The sequence below is a fragment of the Saccopteryx bilineata genome, chromosome 1 (genome assembly GCF_036850765.1).
Source record: "Saccopteryx bilineata isolate mSacBil1 chromosome 1, mSacBil1_pri_phased_curated, whole genome shotgun sequence".
Taxonomy (NCBI): Eukaryota; Metazoa; Chordata; class Mammalia; order Chiroptera; family Emballonuridae; genus Saccopteryx; species Saccopteryx bilineata.
Window position 1 is genome coordinate 146,006,314 of NC_089490.1, and position 19,338 is coordinate 146,025,651.

The 19,338-nt window shown below is 42.6% G+C and overlaps 1 protein-coding gene across 4 annotated transcripts in view; it reads left to right on the forward strand.

Moving 5' to 3' along the window:
* Positions 1–19,338, forward strand: part of LOC136333053 (adhesion G protein-coupled receptor E2-like) — a 49,929-nt gene that overhangs the window by 13,184 nt on the left and 17,407 nt on the right. Inside the window, exons 3-12 of one of the 4 annotated variants that reach the window (XM_066272055.1) lie at positions 677–832; positions 3,967–4,113; positions 4,200–4,246; positions 4,365–4,442; positions 4,839–5,016; positions 12,462–12,569; positions 12,759–12,979; positions 13,163–13,342; positions 16,254–16,451; positions 16,728–16,963. In XM_066272055.1, the coding sequence (XP_066128152.1) occupies positions 677–832; positions 3,967–4,113; positions 4,200–4,246; positions 4,365–4,442; positions 4,839–5,016; positions 12,462–12,569; positions 12,759–12,979; positions 13,163–13,342; positions 16,254–16,451; positions 16,728–16,963 (1,549 nt within the window). The remainder of the gene's footprint in view (positions 1–676; positions 833–3,966; positions 4,114–4,199; positions 4,247–4,364; positions 4,443–4,838; positions 5,017–12,461; positions 12,570–12,758; positions 12,980–13,162; positions 13,343–16,253; positions 16,452–16,727; positions 16,964–19,338) is intronic. The other 3 variants (XM_066272057.1, XM_066272056.1, XM_066272058.1) reach the window with 3 other exon arrangements.

Sequence of the window (19,338 nt, forward strand, 5' to 3'; positions counted from 1 at the left end):
TGAGCACTTTGTGCTGCTTCCTCATTTCATATTTGTGGTAGGACCTGATAAGGGGACTTCCTCCAGGGGTGGAGATTAGGAAGACTCCCCTGAGACACCCTGGGGCACTTGGGAATGCCTGACATTGGAGCTGAAGGAGGGCCTGATGAGGAGTGTGGGTTGCACTTGGGCGACTGTGAGTAATAGGACACGGAAGGCATCAGTGAGCAGGGGACTGACACCTGGCTCTAACTTCAGGTGGGAATGATGATGTCACCCTGGATAGCCCTTAGCCATGACTTCCTCCACAACCTCAGCTTTGAAGACAGACTTCACTGCTGCACTCACCCTTACTGGAGTCCAGCCCAAGGGCCCAATGATGCAACAGCACCATAGGGGAGTGTTTGGGGCGGAGTCAGTGCCTCCATCTATCCTCAAAGCCTGGAAAGGGGATGTAGTCTTCTTTCCAGCCCCACCATGACACAGCACAGTGTCTGGGTCTAGGTGTTTCTGACCAGTTGGAAAGCAGAGATGAGCAGAGAAGTCAGTGGGCTCTGGAGCAGCTGGTTCTCCCCAGCCCAGCCCAGCCCAGGAGGGACACCCAGGAGCTAGTTCTGTCTTGCCCCCGTGACAGCCTCTGGGTAGAAGCCAGACTCTCTGCCTCTTGGGAAGTGACCTTTGTCCTGTTGGATTCCAGACATCAATGAGTGTGGATCATTCTCGAAAGTGTTCTGTGGAAAATTTGCAGACTGCCATAACACAAATGGGAGCTACTATTGCACATGCATCAAAGGATATGAGCTTGTTTCTGGGGCAACAGTGTTCCATAAAGAGAGTGAGAACACGTGTCAAGGTAAGAATGACTCACATCTTTCCCTCCCTGTCCATGAAGTTTGGGGTCAATCACCTCACTTTCTCCAGCTATCAGAGCACCATCATGGGCACCTATCTGGTCATCTGCCCTCTCTGACACTAAGGTTCAGAACCCTCCTCAGAGTGCCACTTCCAGATGGCACTGCCCCTCCTCCTCCTGCCAACCTGGCATCTTGTTTTTGTAAAACAAGAGAGAGGGTGGCATTAAGACACTTAACGAGCTCACAGCACCTGCGTCCCAGTGCAACATTCATTTTTTTCACTATCGTCAGTGACTGCTGGGATGAGATGGGCCCCCACTGGAGCCCACTGGACTCAGCCACACCAGACACTCTCTCATATTGCCCAAGCCTTGATGAGCCCTGGACTCCCATCTACAAACATGGGGGAAAGGGAGATGAAAAAACAGGCCCACTTTCCTGAGCTGCTGGCCCTGCCACTTCCCAACCATGCCACCTGGAGGACGTGCCTCCTGGCACCCTGATCCCTCTTCTGTGCTGCTCAGCCTCTGCTCCTCCCCTAGGGCAAGGCTCCTCCACCCTGACCCTCCCCAGCAATTTCAATTCACAGACCCGAGGGCAGGTGTGATGTCCGAGACCCAAGAGGCTGTTGTGTCAGTGGTGGGCAAGGTGATGTCGACCCCCGCCCCAAACTCAGAGAGTTGGGTGAATGAAGGGGCTCCCATCTGAAGCAGATGACAAGGGAGAGCATCTCTGGGGACCACTGCCCCAGGCTTGACACTCTCTGGACACTGACCCCATAAGGTCCAGGACACTGGGGGACATATGATAGAGGCTGAGGCCTACTCAGGGTCTCCAGGTCTGTGTTTCTGGTGTAAGAACAGGGAGCCATATGACAGAAACCCCTGCCACTCTTTATTCACTGGGACCTGCCCCCTGCTCCAGGCACTGGCCCTTGTACACCACTGGCCTTGCTCACATGTGCATTCCCATCACTTCCTGCCAGTCCAGGGCATGCCTTCATGAGGATGAGAAGACATACCTTTACCACCCCAGGGCCTCATGACTGGATGTGAGCCTCACTGTCCATCACGGCCTGACACCCACTGTCCCACGTGGCCCTGGCCCATCTGGTATCATTCACATTTTCTCGGCCTTTGCTTAAAAGCCTTGTCATCCAGGGGTCAGGCTCAGGGGTGTTTTCAGTCCATGTCCATGGGCTGGAGTCTCAGAATCAGCGTGGACGAATGAGTGCTGTCACATGGAGTCACCAGGATTCCAAGGAGAACTCAGCCAAGAACACACACCCTGGGGGAGTCAAGACAAAGGTTACCAAAATGAGCCCTGCTCAGAAAATGCAGCATTTCTCCTACTCTTGGTTCCAAAAAGGCCCACCTGGGCCCTTGCCCAAGTCCTCAGGCTGGGACACAGGTGGCAGCAGTGTCCCTGCTCTAGTTGGGAGTGGCCCAGGAGTCTGAGGGGATCAGAGCTGGCAGGGAGGACTTGAGCTGCTCTGGCCACATCTGGACAACAGAGCATATAGGTTAGGCCACATGCTTACCCATAGGACACTTCCATGTGGATTAGAAAAAGCACCCATTCACCTGGGAAGAGACAGTGGAGTCTTTCAGATATTTTATGGTAGAAAACATGGCTCACCGCGCAGTCCTGAAGGCTTCCCACAGCTGTAGATGAATGTCAGCTGAACCCCAGAATCTGTAAAGGGCACAGCATCTGTGTCAACACCCAGGGCAGCTACACCTGCAAGTGCCCGCGTGGGTTGTAGATGAGCCCAGAGGACCCGAAGCTGTGCAAAGGTAGAGCCCCCGCTGTGCGGCTGGACTGGAACTGGAGAAGGAGTGAGGCAGGTCCTGCAGCCGAGGGGGCGGGAGAAGATTCTCAGCTCCCTAGATTCCAAGGGCCTGACAAGGTCTTGCCCAGGGATTCACCTCCTGGAAGGTCCTGCCACAGAGCAGGGAGGTGGCAGGGACTTCTGGGCCTGGGGTTTCCTTGTAGAGCCCCTGAGAGCACCCCCAGACCCTTCCCCTTCCTCATCTGTCACAGGTAAGCAGAAGGGGTGGCTTCCGGTTCCCAGAAAGGAAACTTGGGCCAGGGCCCAGGAGGGAGTAGGCAGGAGTCCTTGGTCAGGAAGTCCAGCCCCCATGACTCAGCTTCCTCCTGGATTTGCCACCTATAAACTGGGACAATGGTCCCTGCCATATCCATCTTGCAGGGAGTCCACCATAAGGGGCTTTGAGGGTGAAGCTGAAGGTCACCAGGTGGTGGCATGTGTACTAAAGGTGGGGTCCTTCGTGCCAGAAAGTAAGAAATGGTGCAGTGAGTGGAGGGAGGGCCTGACGCTCTGGCTTTGTCCTCAGATGTGAATGAATGTACGTTGGGGCAAAGCCCCTGCCACAAATCCACCCACTGCCTCAACTCTGTGGGCAGCTATGCGTGCCGCTGCCGCCCTGGCTGGAAGCTGGTTCCTGGGTCCCCCAGTGGCCCAAGCAGCACGTTCTGTGAAGATTCAGAGCTCAGATTCCACACCCCCAAAGACTCACAGCTCAAACTATTAATATATGATTACATATTCAGTGGCATCACATGAACCCAGCAGAATGAATGCTGGGGTGCCCTGCTGTGCCAGGCTTTAATTCTTTTGAAGCTAAATGAGAAAAACTCCGGGGGGGGGGGCACCCAGGGAAACTGCTGGGTTATGCAAAGGAAGGATCCTGGGGATCTCAGGTAGCAGCTAATTAACTAACAAGGATGAAGGTGTTTCAATACCTCACACACTGTGCTTCTATACGGGGATGGGGGCTCACCTGCTGTGTGTCATGCCTAAGCACACTTCCTATAACACCTATAACCCCTGCGTCTGCCACTCAGGGATGTGCAGCCATCAGGTGATATTACTTCCAGCCAAGGAATGGGGAGTTGGGGGCACTAAAATTGGGATGGAGGCAGGATACTGAGTGGAGAGGGGTCTGATCCACCTGGGACAGAACAGTGTTAGGAAGACACTGTTCACTCAGCTGCAGAGAACAGACCCTAGAGCCTGTCTATTTGGGGTAAAGATGGCCCCAGATGGAATTCCCTGGGCCTTTGCCTGTGCAAACCAGCCCCTCTGAGACCCTCTTCTTCATGTCTCCAGAAATAGACAAGTGCAACATCAGGGCACGTTATTGTGACGACTCCACCTTCTGTGTCAGAACTCTGGACTCATATGAATGCCACTGCCTCCCAGGCTTGGTGCCGAAATCCGGATTCCTGAACAAACAAAGCACTACCCAGTGTGGAGGTACCTGGCCTGACCTGACCCAAGACCCCTCCAAAACACTTGGACACACTCACAGGTAATGAACAGCTTTTTTCTGTTCTCTGCAGTGATATCCTTCCCCACCTGGACACCACCCCCTGGAGTCAAGACTCAGGTGAGTGACTCCAGGAGGGACTAGAAGGCAAGAAACCCTCTACTGCCCATTCATTTCCCTCCATGCTCCCCCACCCATGCGTGAGGCTTTCTGATCCCCTCACCTCCTCTCTCCCCAGAGTCTCTCTAGTTTCTTTGAAAGAGTTCAGGAGCTGGGCAGAGACTTCAAGTCTGCCTCAGCCAAGGACACCATTGAGGTAAGAACAGGTCCCCAGGGAGGCAGGTGGAGGCATCCCATAGAGGGCTGGGGAAGCCTTGATCTGGGAGGAGACAGACCCCAATGCAGTGGTGCCTTCTCAGAATGGATGGGAAGAGCAGACAGGTATTTGTACTCACTTTTAGACCCACATCCACCTATTAACACCTTTTCTCCTGTTCCTGGTTATTGGGTTTACATTGTCCTTGATATTCATGAACAGGATTGACCTCTGAGGGGCTGGTTTGCACAGGCAAAGGCCCAGGGAATTCCATCTGGGGCCATCTTTACCCCAAATAGACAGGCTCTAGGGTCTGTTCTCTGCAGCTGAGTGAACAGTGTCTTCCTAATGCTTCTCTGGTGCAAGTCCACTGGTTCTGTGTCCCCGTTCCCACAGGGCATCATACAGGTGGTGGATGACCTTCTGGAGACCCCAGGGGAACTGGATAACCTGTCCTGCTCAGAGCAGCACTCTGTGGCCACTACCTTGCTCACTGGCCAGGAGCACATCCTGAGAGAGCTGAGCAGGGCCCTGCCCAATGGGCCATTGACCTTCAATACAAGTGCAGGAACAGGTGAGTAAGCCAGTTTGCCCCAGGCTCTGCTCTGCCTGCTCCCTGACTATTCCAGTTCCATTTGCGCTAGAGCTGAGTGATCACACTTGTATCTCTGTGTTACTATCATAAACATCTCAAAATAAAAGGTAAAAAAGAATTTTAAAAAATTATAAATAATATACATTTTCATTGTAATGTAAATTGTCAGCAAATGAAATAATTATAATGAAGAATTCAAGATAAAATAGAAATGGCTTCAAAAGAAAACAAATTATTAAATTTGGAAGAATATAATTTAAAATTATTTGATATTTAAATGATTTGTTTTGTTGAGGTAAAATTCACATAACATAAAATCTACCATTTAATGAAAACATGCTATTCAGTGGTATTTAGTACATTTGTACAACCATCACCTCTATTTCTCATCTTTTTTTTTATCACCTCAGAAGTAAACACCATACCATTAAGCCAGTGGTTCTCAAACTTTTTGAAGTCAGGGCGCATTTAAAATCCTATAAATAATTGTAGGCACACTATATACAAATTTCTGAGAAATATGTTATAATAATTAAGTCAAATATTAAAGAAAAAATGTAAAGTCCAAGAGTGCTTTTATGGTAATTAAACGAAATAAATATGACAAAATTAAATTTATTCTGACATTAAAAAAAACATTTTTAGGTTACATTTTTTGAGTTATGCTTTTTAGAATTTGTAAAAGAAAGAGGGGTTAAAAATAAAAAAAACAAGAAAAAAGTTATTTCTTTATATATATATAGATATATTCTTAGTAAGATTTAGTAAATTCAACAGGTCCCAGAGCAAATGTGTTAAGTTTATTCATTCTTGTGTTTATGAGACACATAAGCCTGTTGTGTCCTAGCAATTTCTTCAATGTTTGGGCATATACAGTGTGTCCGTAAAGTCATGGTGCACTTTTGACCGGTCACAGGAAAGCAACAAAAGACGATAGAAATGTGAAATCTGCACCAAATAAAAAGAAAACTCTCCCAGTTTCATATCTATTCAGTGCAGTTCGATGTGGGCTCACGCACAGATTTTTTAGGGCTCCTTAGGTAGCTACCCCATATAGCCTCTACAGACTCATCACTGACTGATGGCCTACCAGAACGGGTTTCTCCACCAAACTGCCGGTTTCCTTCAACTGCTTATCCCACCGAGTAATGTTATTCCTATGTGGTGGTGCTTCGTTTTAATTGCGCCGATATTCACGTTGCACTTCGGTCATGGATTTAAATTTAGTGAGTCACAGAACACACTGAACTTTCCTCTGTACCGTCCACATCTCGACTGGCATGGCCGTGGGCTGCTCCGCTGTATACATGGTGTTACGTCATCATCTGCGCATGCGCACATGCTGCCACATCATCCTACAGAAACTGGGAGGGTTTTCCTTTTATTTGGTGCAGATTTCACATTTCTATCGTCTTTTGTTGCTTTCCTATGACTGGTCAAAAGTACACCATGACTTTATGGACACACTGTATTTGAAAGGCAAACTCTCATTTCCTCGTCAGTACATTGAAGAATTCCTCTTGTTTTACTCTTAATTGTGTTGAGTGCAGAAAACCCCCAGCATACATATTATCTTAACTTGACACCAAACAAAGGATAGAAGAAACTTGTCTCTAGTCTTTCTGGGGAACATGGGGGGTAGTGTAAACAATCCAGTACCACAGCTTAACAGTCTTTTGCAACTTATTCAGGCAAGTGAGGTGGGGGGTTGGACAGACTGTCAGCTTACAGCCAATTTCTCACACCTCTGTCCCCCCAAAATCTAAACTCCAAAAACCCTGTTGGTTTTTTGGTCCCCAACAGGCACTTATTTTTCTGGAATACCATACGGCAGTGGTCCCCAACCCCCGGCAGCAGACAGGTACCAGTCCATGAACCATTTAGTACGGGTCCACAGAGAAAGAATAACTAACTTACATTATTTTTGTTTTATTTATATTTAAGTCTGAACGATGTTTTATTTTTAAAAAATGACCAGATTCCCTCTGTTACATCCGTCTAAGACTCACTCTTGATGCTTGTCTCGGTCACGTGATACATTTATCCGTCCCGCCCTAAAGGGCGGTCCATGAAAATATTTTCTGACATTAAACTGGTCCATGGCCCAAAAAAGATTGGGGACCACTGCCATAGGGCACACCTGGAAATCTTCTAGGGCACACACTTTGAGAACCACTGCATTAAGCAGTTCCTTCTCATTCATCCATGTCCCAGCCCTTGGTAAGCACTTATCTGTTTCTGTCTCTATGGATTTGCCTATTCTGTACATCTCATGTAAATAGAATCAGATAATATGTGACCTTAAGGTCCAGCTCCTTCCACCAGGCAAATGTTTTCAAGGTTCACCCATGTGGTAGCATGTATCATTTTCCTTTTTTTATGATTGAATAATATTTCTTGGTATGAATACAACATCTTTTGTTTATCCATTCATTTACTGATGGACATTGGATTGTTGTCACCCTTTGACTGTTGTGAATAGAGTTACTGTGAATATTAGTGTACAAGTTTTTGTTTGAATAACTGTGTTAGTTCTTTGGGTCCATATATAGGAGTTGAATTGCTCAGTGATATGGTAATTGAATGCAATGTTTAGGAACCATCCAACTGTTTTTCCAAAATGATGCACCATTGTACCTACCACTCCCCTAGCCCCAGCAATGTACAAAGGTTCCAATCTTCACACTCTCAGCAAGACCTGTTACTTCCATTTTGTTTTGGTTTTATTATGTAGTCTTTCTAGTGTGTTCAGTGACATTATGGTTTTGATTTGCATTTCCCTAATCATTAAATATGTTTGATATCTTTTCAAGTGGTCGTTGAACGTTTATGTGTCTTTTTTGGAGAAATACCTATTCAAGTTCTTTGTTTTTTAATTGGATGGTTTGGCTTTATGTTGTTGAGTTGTGTATTTTATATATGGTAGTAGACTCTTATGAGACATGTGACTTGCAAATATGTTGTTCCATTCCATAGATTCTTTTCACTTTCTTCATAGTCTTTTCTCTTTAAAAAACAGGTGCTTTAAATTTTGATGAAGTTCATTTTATTTATTTTTTTAGCTGTCTGTGCATTTTGTCTTATCTAACAATTGAGTGCCAAATCCAAGGGTATGAAGATATACTACTGTGTTTTCTAATAATTGTTCTAGATTTAGATCTTTTTAAAAAAGTCACAAATAGATTTTTTTGTCACTGTTAAATGTCTGACTTTTAACCAGACTCTTGGACAGGGGGCTTATATCCAAAGCTTGTTCAGCTTTAGCATCTGTCTCATCCCCAGTAGTTTTCCAGGTCTGCTACCTTCACCATGAAGCTCCTTGTGTTGTCCCAGTCCAAACTTGGGCATCTTCGTAATTTTGACTTTTCTAACAGACATCAAAGAGCTGATAAATAGATTGGTAGCTTTTCTTATGTCTTTCCCAAGCTGTCTGGAATCAACTTACTGACACTTTCTCTCACGTCATTTGTCTGCACCTCTCAGGTCATGATTTCCATCATCTTCTTCTGGATTTTGCGGACCTATTAATATTATGAATGAGAGGTCTTTGAGTCCAGTTGTTGCTTTTTTTTTTCTTTTTTTAGTAAAACCAACAGAGAATAGATGAAACAAATAACCATTGATAGTCTTGACATCAATATGAGCTTTAGTCATGATTTGCCATTTTTTGACTGGAGCACATTTTATCATGGGTAAGATCCATGCCAGGGGTCCCCAAACTTTTTACACAGGGGGCCAGTTCACTGTCCCTCAGACTGTTGGAGGGCCGGACTATAAAAAAAAACTATGAACAAATCCCTATGCACACTGCACATATCTTATTTTAAAGTAAAAAACAAAACGGGAACAAATATAATATTTAAAAGAAAGAACAAGTAAATTTAAATCAACAAACTGACCAGTATTTCAATGGGAACTATGGGCCTGCTTTTGGCTAATGAGATGGTCAATGTCCAGTTCCATATTTGTCACTGCTAGCCGTAACAAGTGATATGACACGCTTCCGAAGCTGAGATGTGTGTGTCCCGTGTCACCAGAAGTGGTACTGTACGTGAGCAACGCCACGCTTTGTGGCGCCGCCACATACAGTACTCCAGGAGCACAGGATGCTGATGCAGACTGTGCTCCTCGCACTGAGCACCAATGAAAGAGGTGCCCTTCCGGAAGTGCGGCGGGGGCCGGATAAATGGCCTCAGGGGGCCGCATGCGGCCAATGGGTTGTATTTTGGGGACCCCTGGTCTATGCCATGGAAATTAGTCAGGCAGTTTTTGCCCAGAACATCAGTAATTAGCATGAATTTTTTAAACGCTTTTTAAAATTTGTAGGATGTAGTATGTTAAATTCAGTGACATTTCTTATTCTCAATTTTTAGCCATGTTAGTTTGAATATGCTATAAAAATAAACTAAGAAAATTGAGTTGCTTTTTTTTTCTCCATGTGTTAAACACAATAACTCTTTTCCTCTATGGCTTAGTAAATCACCAAAGAAAAAGAGCTTTTTTTTGATGAGAAAATTATTCAAATAATGTTCCTTACAGGAAATCTTAATCAGAAATTAGCAGTTGGCAAGTTCATCTAATAAGAACCCACCAAATGTAGGAATATGAACAGAAGGAGATCTAAACTCCAGTGAACTAAAACTTTTGCACTTTATGCATGAGAGAGTTCCTCTTAACCTCATTCAGATTATACTTCTTTTTACTTTATATATTTTTTTAAAATAATATTTTAAGATACATTTGAAAATTATTTTATTTTTTTAGTGAGTGAGAGACAGACAGACAGGGACAGACAAATAGGAAGGTAGAGAGATGAGAAGTATCAAGTTGTTGTATCATCACTTTAGTTGTTCATTGATTGCTTTCCCATATGTGCCCTTACACAACCAAACTAGTGACCCTTTGCTAAAGCCAGCACCGTAGGCTCAAGCCAGTGACTTTGGGCTTCAAGCCAGTGACCTTTTGGCTCAAGCCAGCCACCATGAGGTCATATCTATGATCCCATGCTCAAACTGGTGAGTTCCCACTCGGGCATGTAATCTCGGGGTTTTGAACCTGAGTCCTCAGTGTCCCAGGTCGACACTCTATCCACTGTTCCACTACCTGGGCAGGCTGAAAATTACTTTTAATCAAATATGAAGTTCCTAATTGGCCAAGAAACTTAGTCTTCTATTCTTTCTAAATCTTTCATTTATCAGTTATTAAAATTTGCTACTGACTGAACTGTTTAAAAAAGTCTCTCTGCTATCCAGAATTCTGCCACATTTTATCCATCTATCATCTATCTATCTATCTATCTATCTATCAGCTATCTATCTATTTATCTATCTATCTATGTATCTATCATCTATCTATATCATCTATCATTATCTATCATCAACTTCTATCTAATCATCTATCTATCTATCTATCTATCTATCTATCTATCTATCTATCTATCTATCTATCTATCTATCATCGTCATCATCTATCTATGCACCCTCATTTGCGTCTTACTCTGTTTTCCATTTTCAATATTGTTTGGGTTGGGATCTCTTAAAAAACCATATGAATTTTAGGGTGAGCATTTCCATTTTTTCAAAAGAAAATGCTATTGGGATATTGTTAGTATGGTATTGAATCTGTAGATCACTTTTGAGAATATTTCCGTGTTTAAATATTAAGTATTCCAATCCATAATTACAGGATGTCTTTCAATTTATTTAGGATTTTATAATTTCTTTAGTAATATTTTATTGTTTTCAGTGGACAAGTCTTGAGCTTTCTTGGATTAATTTATTACTAATACTTTGTTGAAGACTTTTGTATCTATGTTCATAAGAGCTATTGGTGTATAGTTATATTTTTATATCCTTCTCTGTTTTTGTTTTGTTTTGTTTTTGGTTTTTAAGAAAGAGAGAGACAGACAGACTGGGAGAGAGATGAGAAGCATCAACTCTTAGTTGTGGCACTTTAGTTTTTCACATAGTGTCATTTTTTCATTATTGTGCATTTTGTGTTTTTATTTATAACAAAAGAGATTATTCTATTTTAGTCTGCAAGGAGATACTTCATTATTTTTATTACCATTGCATTTTATTGTGTGAAAGTGCTCCTATATATATCCCCTGTATATCGTTTCTTCTCATAGTGGGCGTTTTGTTTCATGATCATTTCCTAATACAAGTAAAGTTGTGGCATATAAACATCACGCTTCACGTATTCTCCTGTTTGAGTATCTAGTTAGGATGCATACAGGGTCAAAGTTATAATTGTATAATTCATTATTGATAATTCCATATTTTAGTACATATAGGCCACACGACTCTATACCTCACCAGCATTACATGAAGGTATGTGATTCCTCACATGGTCACCACAAAGACATTATCAAAGTCTTGGATCCTTATCTATCTGAAAGTTAAATATAACATCTAGGGAAATTTTTGTGTCTTTTTATTATGATTGAAATAAAACATCTTTTATTTATTTTTATTTTATTTTCTTAAAAGAGTGAGAGAGAGAAAGAGAGAGAGAGAGGAAGGGAGATGAGAAACATCAACTCATAGTTGTGGCAATTTAGTTGTTCATTGATTGCTTCTCATACGAGCCTTGACTGGGGGGCTCCAGCTGAGCCGGTGACCCCGTGATTGACCAATGACCTTGGACTCAAGCCAATGACCTTGGGCTTCAAGTCAGTGACTGTTGGGCTCAAGCCAGTGACCATGGGATCATTTCAATGATCCCATGCTCAAGTTGCTGACCTTGCACTCAAGCTGGTGAGCTTGCACTCAAGCTGGCAAACTCGGGGTTTTGAACGTGGGACCTCAGCATCCCAAATTGACACTTTATCCACTGCACCACCACTGGTGTGAGGCTCTAGTTTGGTTTTTAGAGTAATGGAAGCCTCATAGAATTATTTAAGTATTGTTTTCTTCCATCCTATTTTTGGTGGCCCTTACAAAGCATTTGTGTTAATTCTTCTTTAAATGGTTAGTAAAATTCAGGTATAGACTTTTCTTTCGTAAGGTTTCAGTTATGAACTCATTTCCTTACTTATGATAGATCTGTTCAGACTTTCTAGTTCTTCATTAGTTACTTTTGTAGTTTGTGGGCCTGTAGGAATTTGTCCTTTACATTCATATTATATAATTTTACGTTGAATAGTTTCTCTTATAGTTTTGTTCATAGTTTCTCTTATAATCCTTAGTAAAGTCAGACTATATACATATATACCATTATTATGGATATGAAATATCTGTATTATTATAGTATTTATAAAGATGGCAAAACTTGGTACATGTATAATATTACAGATACTATTTAGTATATAGTATAATAATACATTTAAAATATATCTATATATACATAAAAATGGTATTATAGCAACAACTGCTGTCACAATTACTAACCTAACTCCTGTACGAAACTCTAACAACTCATAGAACTGTCCCTGGAGGTGAATCAGCAAGGACACAGGAATGTGACCTTGAGTGTTAATCAGGCAAAGATGCTGCTGACCTGGGATCCGGAGCAGGAATCTGGTGACTCAGGTAATGCCTGAGATGGGGAAAAGGTTACGGAGGCTTCACAGTGGGACAAGATGATCACGGATGTGACAAACGGAGAACTAAATATTAAAGGGTAGTATGGGCTCTTGTGGGTCAAATGAGAGAGTCCATTCAAGAAGGAAGGGGGCCTTTTGGGCACCCTGAAATGTCAGCCTTGGCCTTGTCCTGCAGGCCCTTCCGTAGTGGGCCTTGTCTCCTCTCCAGGGATGGGCAAGTTGCTGGCTGAGGCCCCATTTGTCCTGGACATCAAGGAACAGGCAGTTCCGCATGAGACACGCAAGGATTTGATGCAGGAAGTCTCCCCTATCCTGGTCTCAGATGTCATCTCTGCCTTTGTGAGCAATAATAACACCCAGATCCTCAGCTCCCCAGTCACCTTTGTCTTCAAGCATGTGAGTCCTGGTGGGATGGGGCAGGGAGTATGGAAGAGGCCTGAGTACTGGGCCCAGCCTTGGGGTTCAGGGGGCTCCCCCATGGGTGCATCATCTCTCCAGGAAAGCCCTTCACAAACTAGATTTGGATCAGCATTTCTGAGCACCAGAACCACCAGCTCACATCTTGCCTTTTTCCTACAGTCAGTAACCCCTGGGCCAAGGCAGAAGGTGTTCTGTGTCTTCTGGGAGCATGGCCAGAATGGAAGTGGTCACTGGGCCACCAAAGGCTGCAGAACGATGGACACCAGAGACAGCAGCACCACCTGCCAATGCACCCACCTCAGCAGCTTTGCCGTCCTTATGGCCCACTATGATGTGCAGGTGAGAGCGTTAAGAAGGGACTTTGTTTAATGTCTACCACTGTAACAAATTCCTGTGCATGTAGCACCTTAAAAAAACATAAATTTATTATCTTGCACTTTCTTTGGATCAACAAATCCATGGTGCAGCTGGGTTGTCTGGTGAGGGTCTCACAAGTCTTACGAACCTCTCATCTGAGGATTGCTGTCCTTCTCTGAGCTACCTGGTTGCCGGCTGAATTCAGTCTCTTGTGGTTGTAAGACAGAGGGACTACCCACATTCCTTATGTGGTCCTGTCCTAGGCCTGCCTACAATGTATCTACGCTCTTATCTGGAGGCCAGCAGGAGATCGCTCTCACATCAAAAATTTCTGCGGTTTCTTTAAGAGCTCACTTGAGTAGGTCAGGCCCACCCAGGATTAAATTCCTCTCCTAAACTCAACTGATGCAAGGCTTGAATTCCATCTGCAGAATTCCTTCACTGCAGCACCTAGGCAGGCATGTAATGGAAAGCCTGGAAGAAGGTGTGGATATGATTGCCCAGTTAGAATTCTGTTCACCACGGGGGTTAAAACACGGATTCTCAGGGGCTAAGAAAAGGAAGATTTGGTGATGGCAGAGGTCAGAGGGGGCTGGGGAGCGGTGAGTACAGGTGGGTCAGGAGCCATGTTTGCTCCTTCCCCAGCCAGGTGAGCTGTTACTCTTCTCTGGTTCATGAAACCAGAGCCTCACTCAGCTGACCTCACGTGAGGAGTGTTTCCTGTGAGCACCCACATGAAAATAAGATTGGAAAGGTTCCTAACCAATGGTCAGAGCCCTAGGAGTTAGACAACACTTCAAGGCCACATTTTTCCTGCCACATCAGTAGTAACACAATATTGATGCTTTTATTTACATACAGTATTATATTTACTGAAGATATAAAATATTTGTGTTTCAAATTCAAACAGAATAAGAAAAACATTAACGATTCTGTGTCTGACCCCTTACCCCAAACACCCAGTGCCTCTTGCTTCAGACAACCAAAGTTGTTAGATTCTCCTGCAGTTTGGATGGATATTTTATAATAATAATGCATGCATTTGTTTTTTGTCCTTCTCTTTTCACTCACATAGTGGCATTTTTTCATTATTGTGCATTTTGTGTTTTATTTATAACAAAAGAGATTATTCTATTTCAGTCTGCAAGGAGATACTTCATTATTTTTATTACCATTGCATTTTATTGTGTGAAAGTGCTCCTATATATATCCCCTGTATATCGTTTCTTCTCATAGTGGGCGTTTTGTTTCATGATCATTTCCTAATACAAGTAAAGTTGTGGCAATAAACATACGCTTCATTATTCTCCTGTTTGCGTATCTAGTTAGAATGCATACAGGGTCAAAGTTATAATTGTATAATTCATAATTGATAATTCCATATTTTAGCACATATAGGCCACACGACTCTACACCTCACCAGCATTACATGAAGGTATGTGATCCCTCACATGGTCTCCACAAAGACATTATCAAAGTCTTGGATCCTTATCTATCTGAAAGTTAAATATAACATCTAGGGAAATTTTTGTGTCTTTTTATTATGATTGAAATAAAACATCTTTTATTTTTTTAAATTTTATTTTCTTAAACGAGTGAGAGAGAGAAAGAGAGAGAGAGAGGAAGGGAGATGAGAAACATCAACTCATAGTTGTGGCAATTTAGTTGTTCATTGATTGCTTCTCTTACGAGCCTTGACTGGGGGGCTCCAGCCAAGCCGGTGACCCCTTGCTTAAGCCAGCGATCTTGGGCTCAAACCAGCAACCATGGGGTCATGTTGATAATTCCACACTCAAATTGGTGAGCCTGCACTTAAGCCAGCGACCTCAGGGTTTTGACCATGGGTCGACATGCTATCCGTTGCACCACCACCTGGCTGTGAATGAAATATCTCAATTTAAGAGCTATTTGTATTCCTGTCTCTGGAAACAGGTGGTTCACATCTTGGTCTGTTTTCTACTGTCCTGTTGACATAATTATTACAGATGTGGGAGCTCTTTGTGTGGTAGAAGAATTAGTTTTATCTTATTTCATCAAAGATTCTCGAATGCATCCCAATCACCTGGAGGGGTTGCTATTTTTTTGTAGACATTGGTTTAGAAAAAAGTTTCTCTCTTATAGATTTGTTGCAACAATAAAAGTAGTGCAAATAACACCATATTGCTCTTTATCCAGATGCACCAACTTTGAAGAATTTACCTCCATTTTCTTTATTATTTTTATATTTCTGCTCTCTCTCCCTCCCTGTCTCTATCTCCCCTACTTACACTAAAATGAAATTGTTGGGGGATTTTTTTCATTCTCCCTGTGGATTTAAAATAATTTGCAAAACTATGCAGGAAAAATGATTTTAATCTTTAGAAAAGGAGGAAGTATGAATTTAAAGCTACTACCATTACCAGAGCATAATACCTTTTCTTCTTTAACCAAAGATGTGGTTCTAAATCTGTAAAAAGCAGGTGATGGAGGAATGAGGTGAGTGAGTCGGAGTGGGCAGCTGACGTCTGGATGTTGGGTCCCCAGGTACAGACTCCATCATTCAGCATCAGGTAGTGGAGATGGTGGATAGTGCTCAATATGGAGCTTCTGTGCCTCAGTGGGCCTCATAAGGTGACCTACAAGCTCAGTCATGCCCAAGAGTGTAAAGAAATATAAACATTATAACTTCCAAGACTTGGTCTTGAGTAAGATCACTCTATCCCTCAATTCTTTTGGGGTTTGATTTAATCAGTACAGACCCCAGAAAATTCTCACATTACCCATAAACATCAAAAGTTTATGTGACTTCTCAATTACTGATTTTGTTACACTGAAGAAAAACTGAAAATGTTAGAAGGGTCACTATCCCATCCCAGGAAAGTGTGACTGATATCTCCTCTTTGCTGGGTCCCAGGAGGAGAATCCTGCCCTGGTTGTGATCACCTATGTGGGGCTGAGCCTCTCCCTGCTGTGCCTGCTCCTGGCGGCCCTCACCTTCCTGCTGTGCAAAGCCATCCAGAACACCAGCACCTCCCTCCACCTGCACCTCTCAGTCTGCCTCTTCCTGGCCCACCTGCTCTTCCTCACAGCCATCGACAGAACTGAGCACAAGGTAATGACACTGTCCCAAAGGATTCCTGACCTCTCCAGGGATGCAGAATTCATAGGGCCAGGCTGCATTGGACACCTTAATAAAATGTCCTTTTGGGGGGGAAGGTTAGAGACATGAATAGCAAATTTCACATCAACTGAACCAACTAGAAGACACACCCTCTTTTGACAACTCCTTCATATGCATCAGAGTTCTCCTTAGTCACAAAGTGTAGGAGAGGTCCTGGTGTCATGCTTCACCTTGACAATCCCACCCAGTGACTCTTGCTCTCCCCAGGTGCTGTGTGCCATCATCGCGGGTGCCTTACACTATCTCTACCTGGCCTCCTTCACTTGGATGCTCCTGGAGGGCCTGAACCTCTTTCTCACTGCACGCAACCTGACTGTGGTCAACTATTCCAGTGTGAACAAGCTCATAAAGAAGTTCATGCTCCCTGTGGGCTACGTAGTCCCAGCTGTGATTGTGGCCATTTCTGCAGCATCCAGATCTCACCTGTATGGAACATGTGCCCGGTAAATAGAGTTCTTACTGTTCTTATCTTCTCCACATGACCATGGCCATTGTAAACCAATGTTGTATTTTCATTGTGCCTGATTATCATAATAGAAACAGTAAGCAATTGTTTTAGGGCATCTGTTTGGTGGCTATTTATCACAATTAAAGAGAATGTCTTTAAATCTCTGTCTTTGAAATACCAATGATGTAATCAACAGAACTCCTTAGAGTGTCATTATAAACAATTTAACCTACTTTTCAATTTTTTTGATTAATTTTAATGGGGTGACATTGGTAAATCAGGGTACATATGTTCAGAGAAAACATCTCTAGGTTATTTTGACATTTGATTATGCTGCATTCCCATCGCCCAAAGTCCAATGTCTTCCGTCAACTTCTAACTGATTTTCTTCATGCCCCTCCCCTCTCCCAACCCCCTCCCTGTCTACCCCCCACCCTGTAATCCCCAAACTCTTGTCCATGTCTCTGAGTCTCATTTTTATGTCTCAGCTATGTATAGAATGATATAGTTCTTAGTTTTTTCTGATTTACTTATTTTACTCAGTATAATGTTTTCAAGGTCCATCCATGCTGTTGTAAAAGATTCGATGTCATCATTTCTTATGGCTGAGTAGTATTCCATAGTATATATGTACCAAAGCTTTTTAATCCACTCATCCTTTGACAGACACTTAGTTGTTTCCAGATCTTCACTATTGTGAACAATGCTGCCATAAACATGGGGGTGCATTTCTTCTTTTCAAACAATGCTATGGTGTTCTTGGGGTATATTCCTAACAGTGGTATAGCTGGGTCAAAAGGCAGTTCGATATTTAATTTCTTGAGGAATCTCCATGCTGTTTTCCACAGTGGCTGCACCAGTCTGCATTCCCACCAGCAGTGCAGGAGGGTTCCCTTTTCTCCACATCCTCGCCAGCACTTATTCTGTGTTGTTTTGTTGATGAGCACCATTCTGACTGGTGTGAGGTGATATCTCATTGTGGTTTTAATTTGCATTTCTCTAATGATTAATGATGTTGAGCATTTTTTCATAAGCCTATTGGCCATCTGTATGTCCTCCTTGGAGAAGTGTCTATTCATTTCTTTTGCTCATTTTCGGATTGGGTTGTTTGTCTTCCTGGTATTAAGTTTTGCAAGTTCTTTATAAATTTTGGTTATTAACCCTTATCAGATGCATTGTCAAATATATTCTCTCATTGTGTAGTTTGTCTTTTTATTCTGTTCTTATTGTCTTTAGCGGTGCAGAAGCTTTTTAGTTTGATATAGTCCCATTTGTTTATCCTGTCTTTTATTTCACTTCCCTGTGGAGACAAATCGGCAAATATATTCCTGCAAGAGATGTCAGAGAGCTTACAGCCTATGTTTTCTTCTAAGATGCTTATGGTTTTACAGCTTACATTTAACTCTTTTATCCATTTTGCATTTATTTTTATGAATGGTGTAAGTTGATGGTCTAGTTTCATGTTTTTGCAGGTAGCTGTCCAATTTTCCCAATACCATTTGTTGAAGAGGCTGTCTTTACTCCAATGTATGCTCTTTCCTCCTTTGTCAAATATGAGTTGTTCATAAAAGTGTGAGTTTATTCTGGGTACTCTGTTCTGTTCCATTGATCTACAATATATGCCTGTTTTTATGCCAGTACCAGGCTGTTTTGAGTACAATGGCCTTATAATATAACTTGATATCCGGAAGTGTGATACCTCCCGCTTTATTCTTCCTTTTCAAGATTGCTGAGGCTATTCGTGTTCTCTTTTGGCTCCATATAAAATTTTGGAATATGTGTTCTATATCTTTGAAGTAAGTCATTGCATTGAATTTATAAATTGCTTTGGGTAATATAGACATTTTAATGATGTTTATTCTTCCTAACCATGAGCATGGTATATGCCTCCACTTGTTTGTATCTTCCCTGATTTCTTTTATCAATGTTTTATAATTTTCTGAGTACAAGTCTTTAATATCCCTGGTTAAATTTATTCCTAGGTACTTTATTCTTTTGGGTGCAATGGTAAAGTGGATTGATTCCTTAATTTCTCTTTCTGACAGTTTATTGTTAGTATATAAAAATGCCTCTGATTTCTGAGTATTAATTTCATATCCTGCCCCTTTGCTGAATTCATTTATCAGGTCTAGTAGTTTTTTGACTGCGACTTTAGGGTTTTCTATATACAATATCATATCATCTGCAAATAATGATAGTTTTACTTCTTCTTTTCCAACTTGAATGCCTTTTATTTCTTCTTCTTGTCTGATTGCTGTGGCTAGGACTTCCAGAACTATGTTGAATAAGAGTGGTGAAAGGGGGCACCCCTGCCTTGTTCCTGATCTTAAGGGGATTGCTTTTAATTTTGCTCATTGAGTATGATGTTGG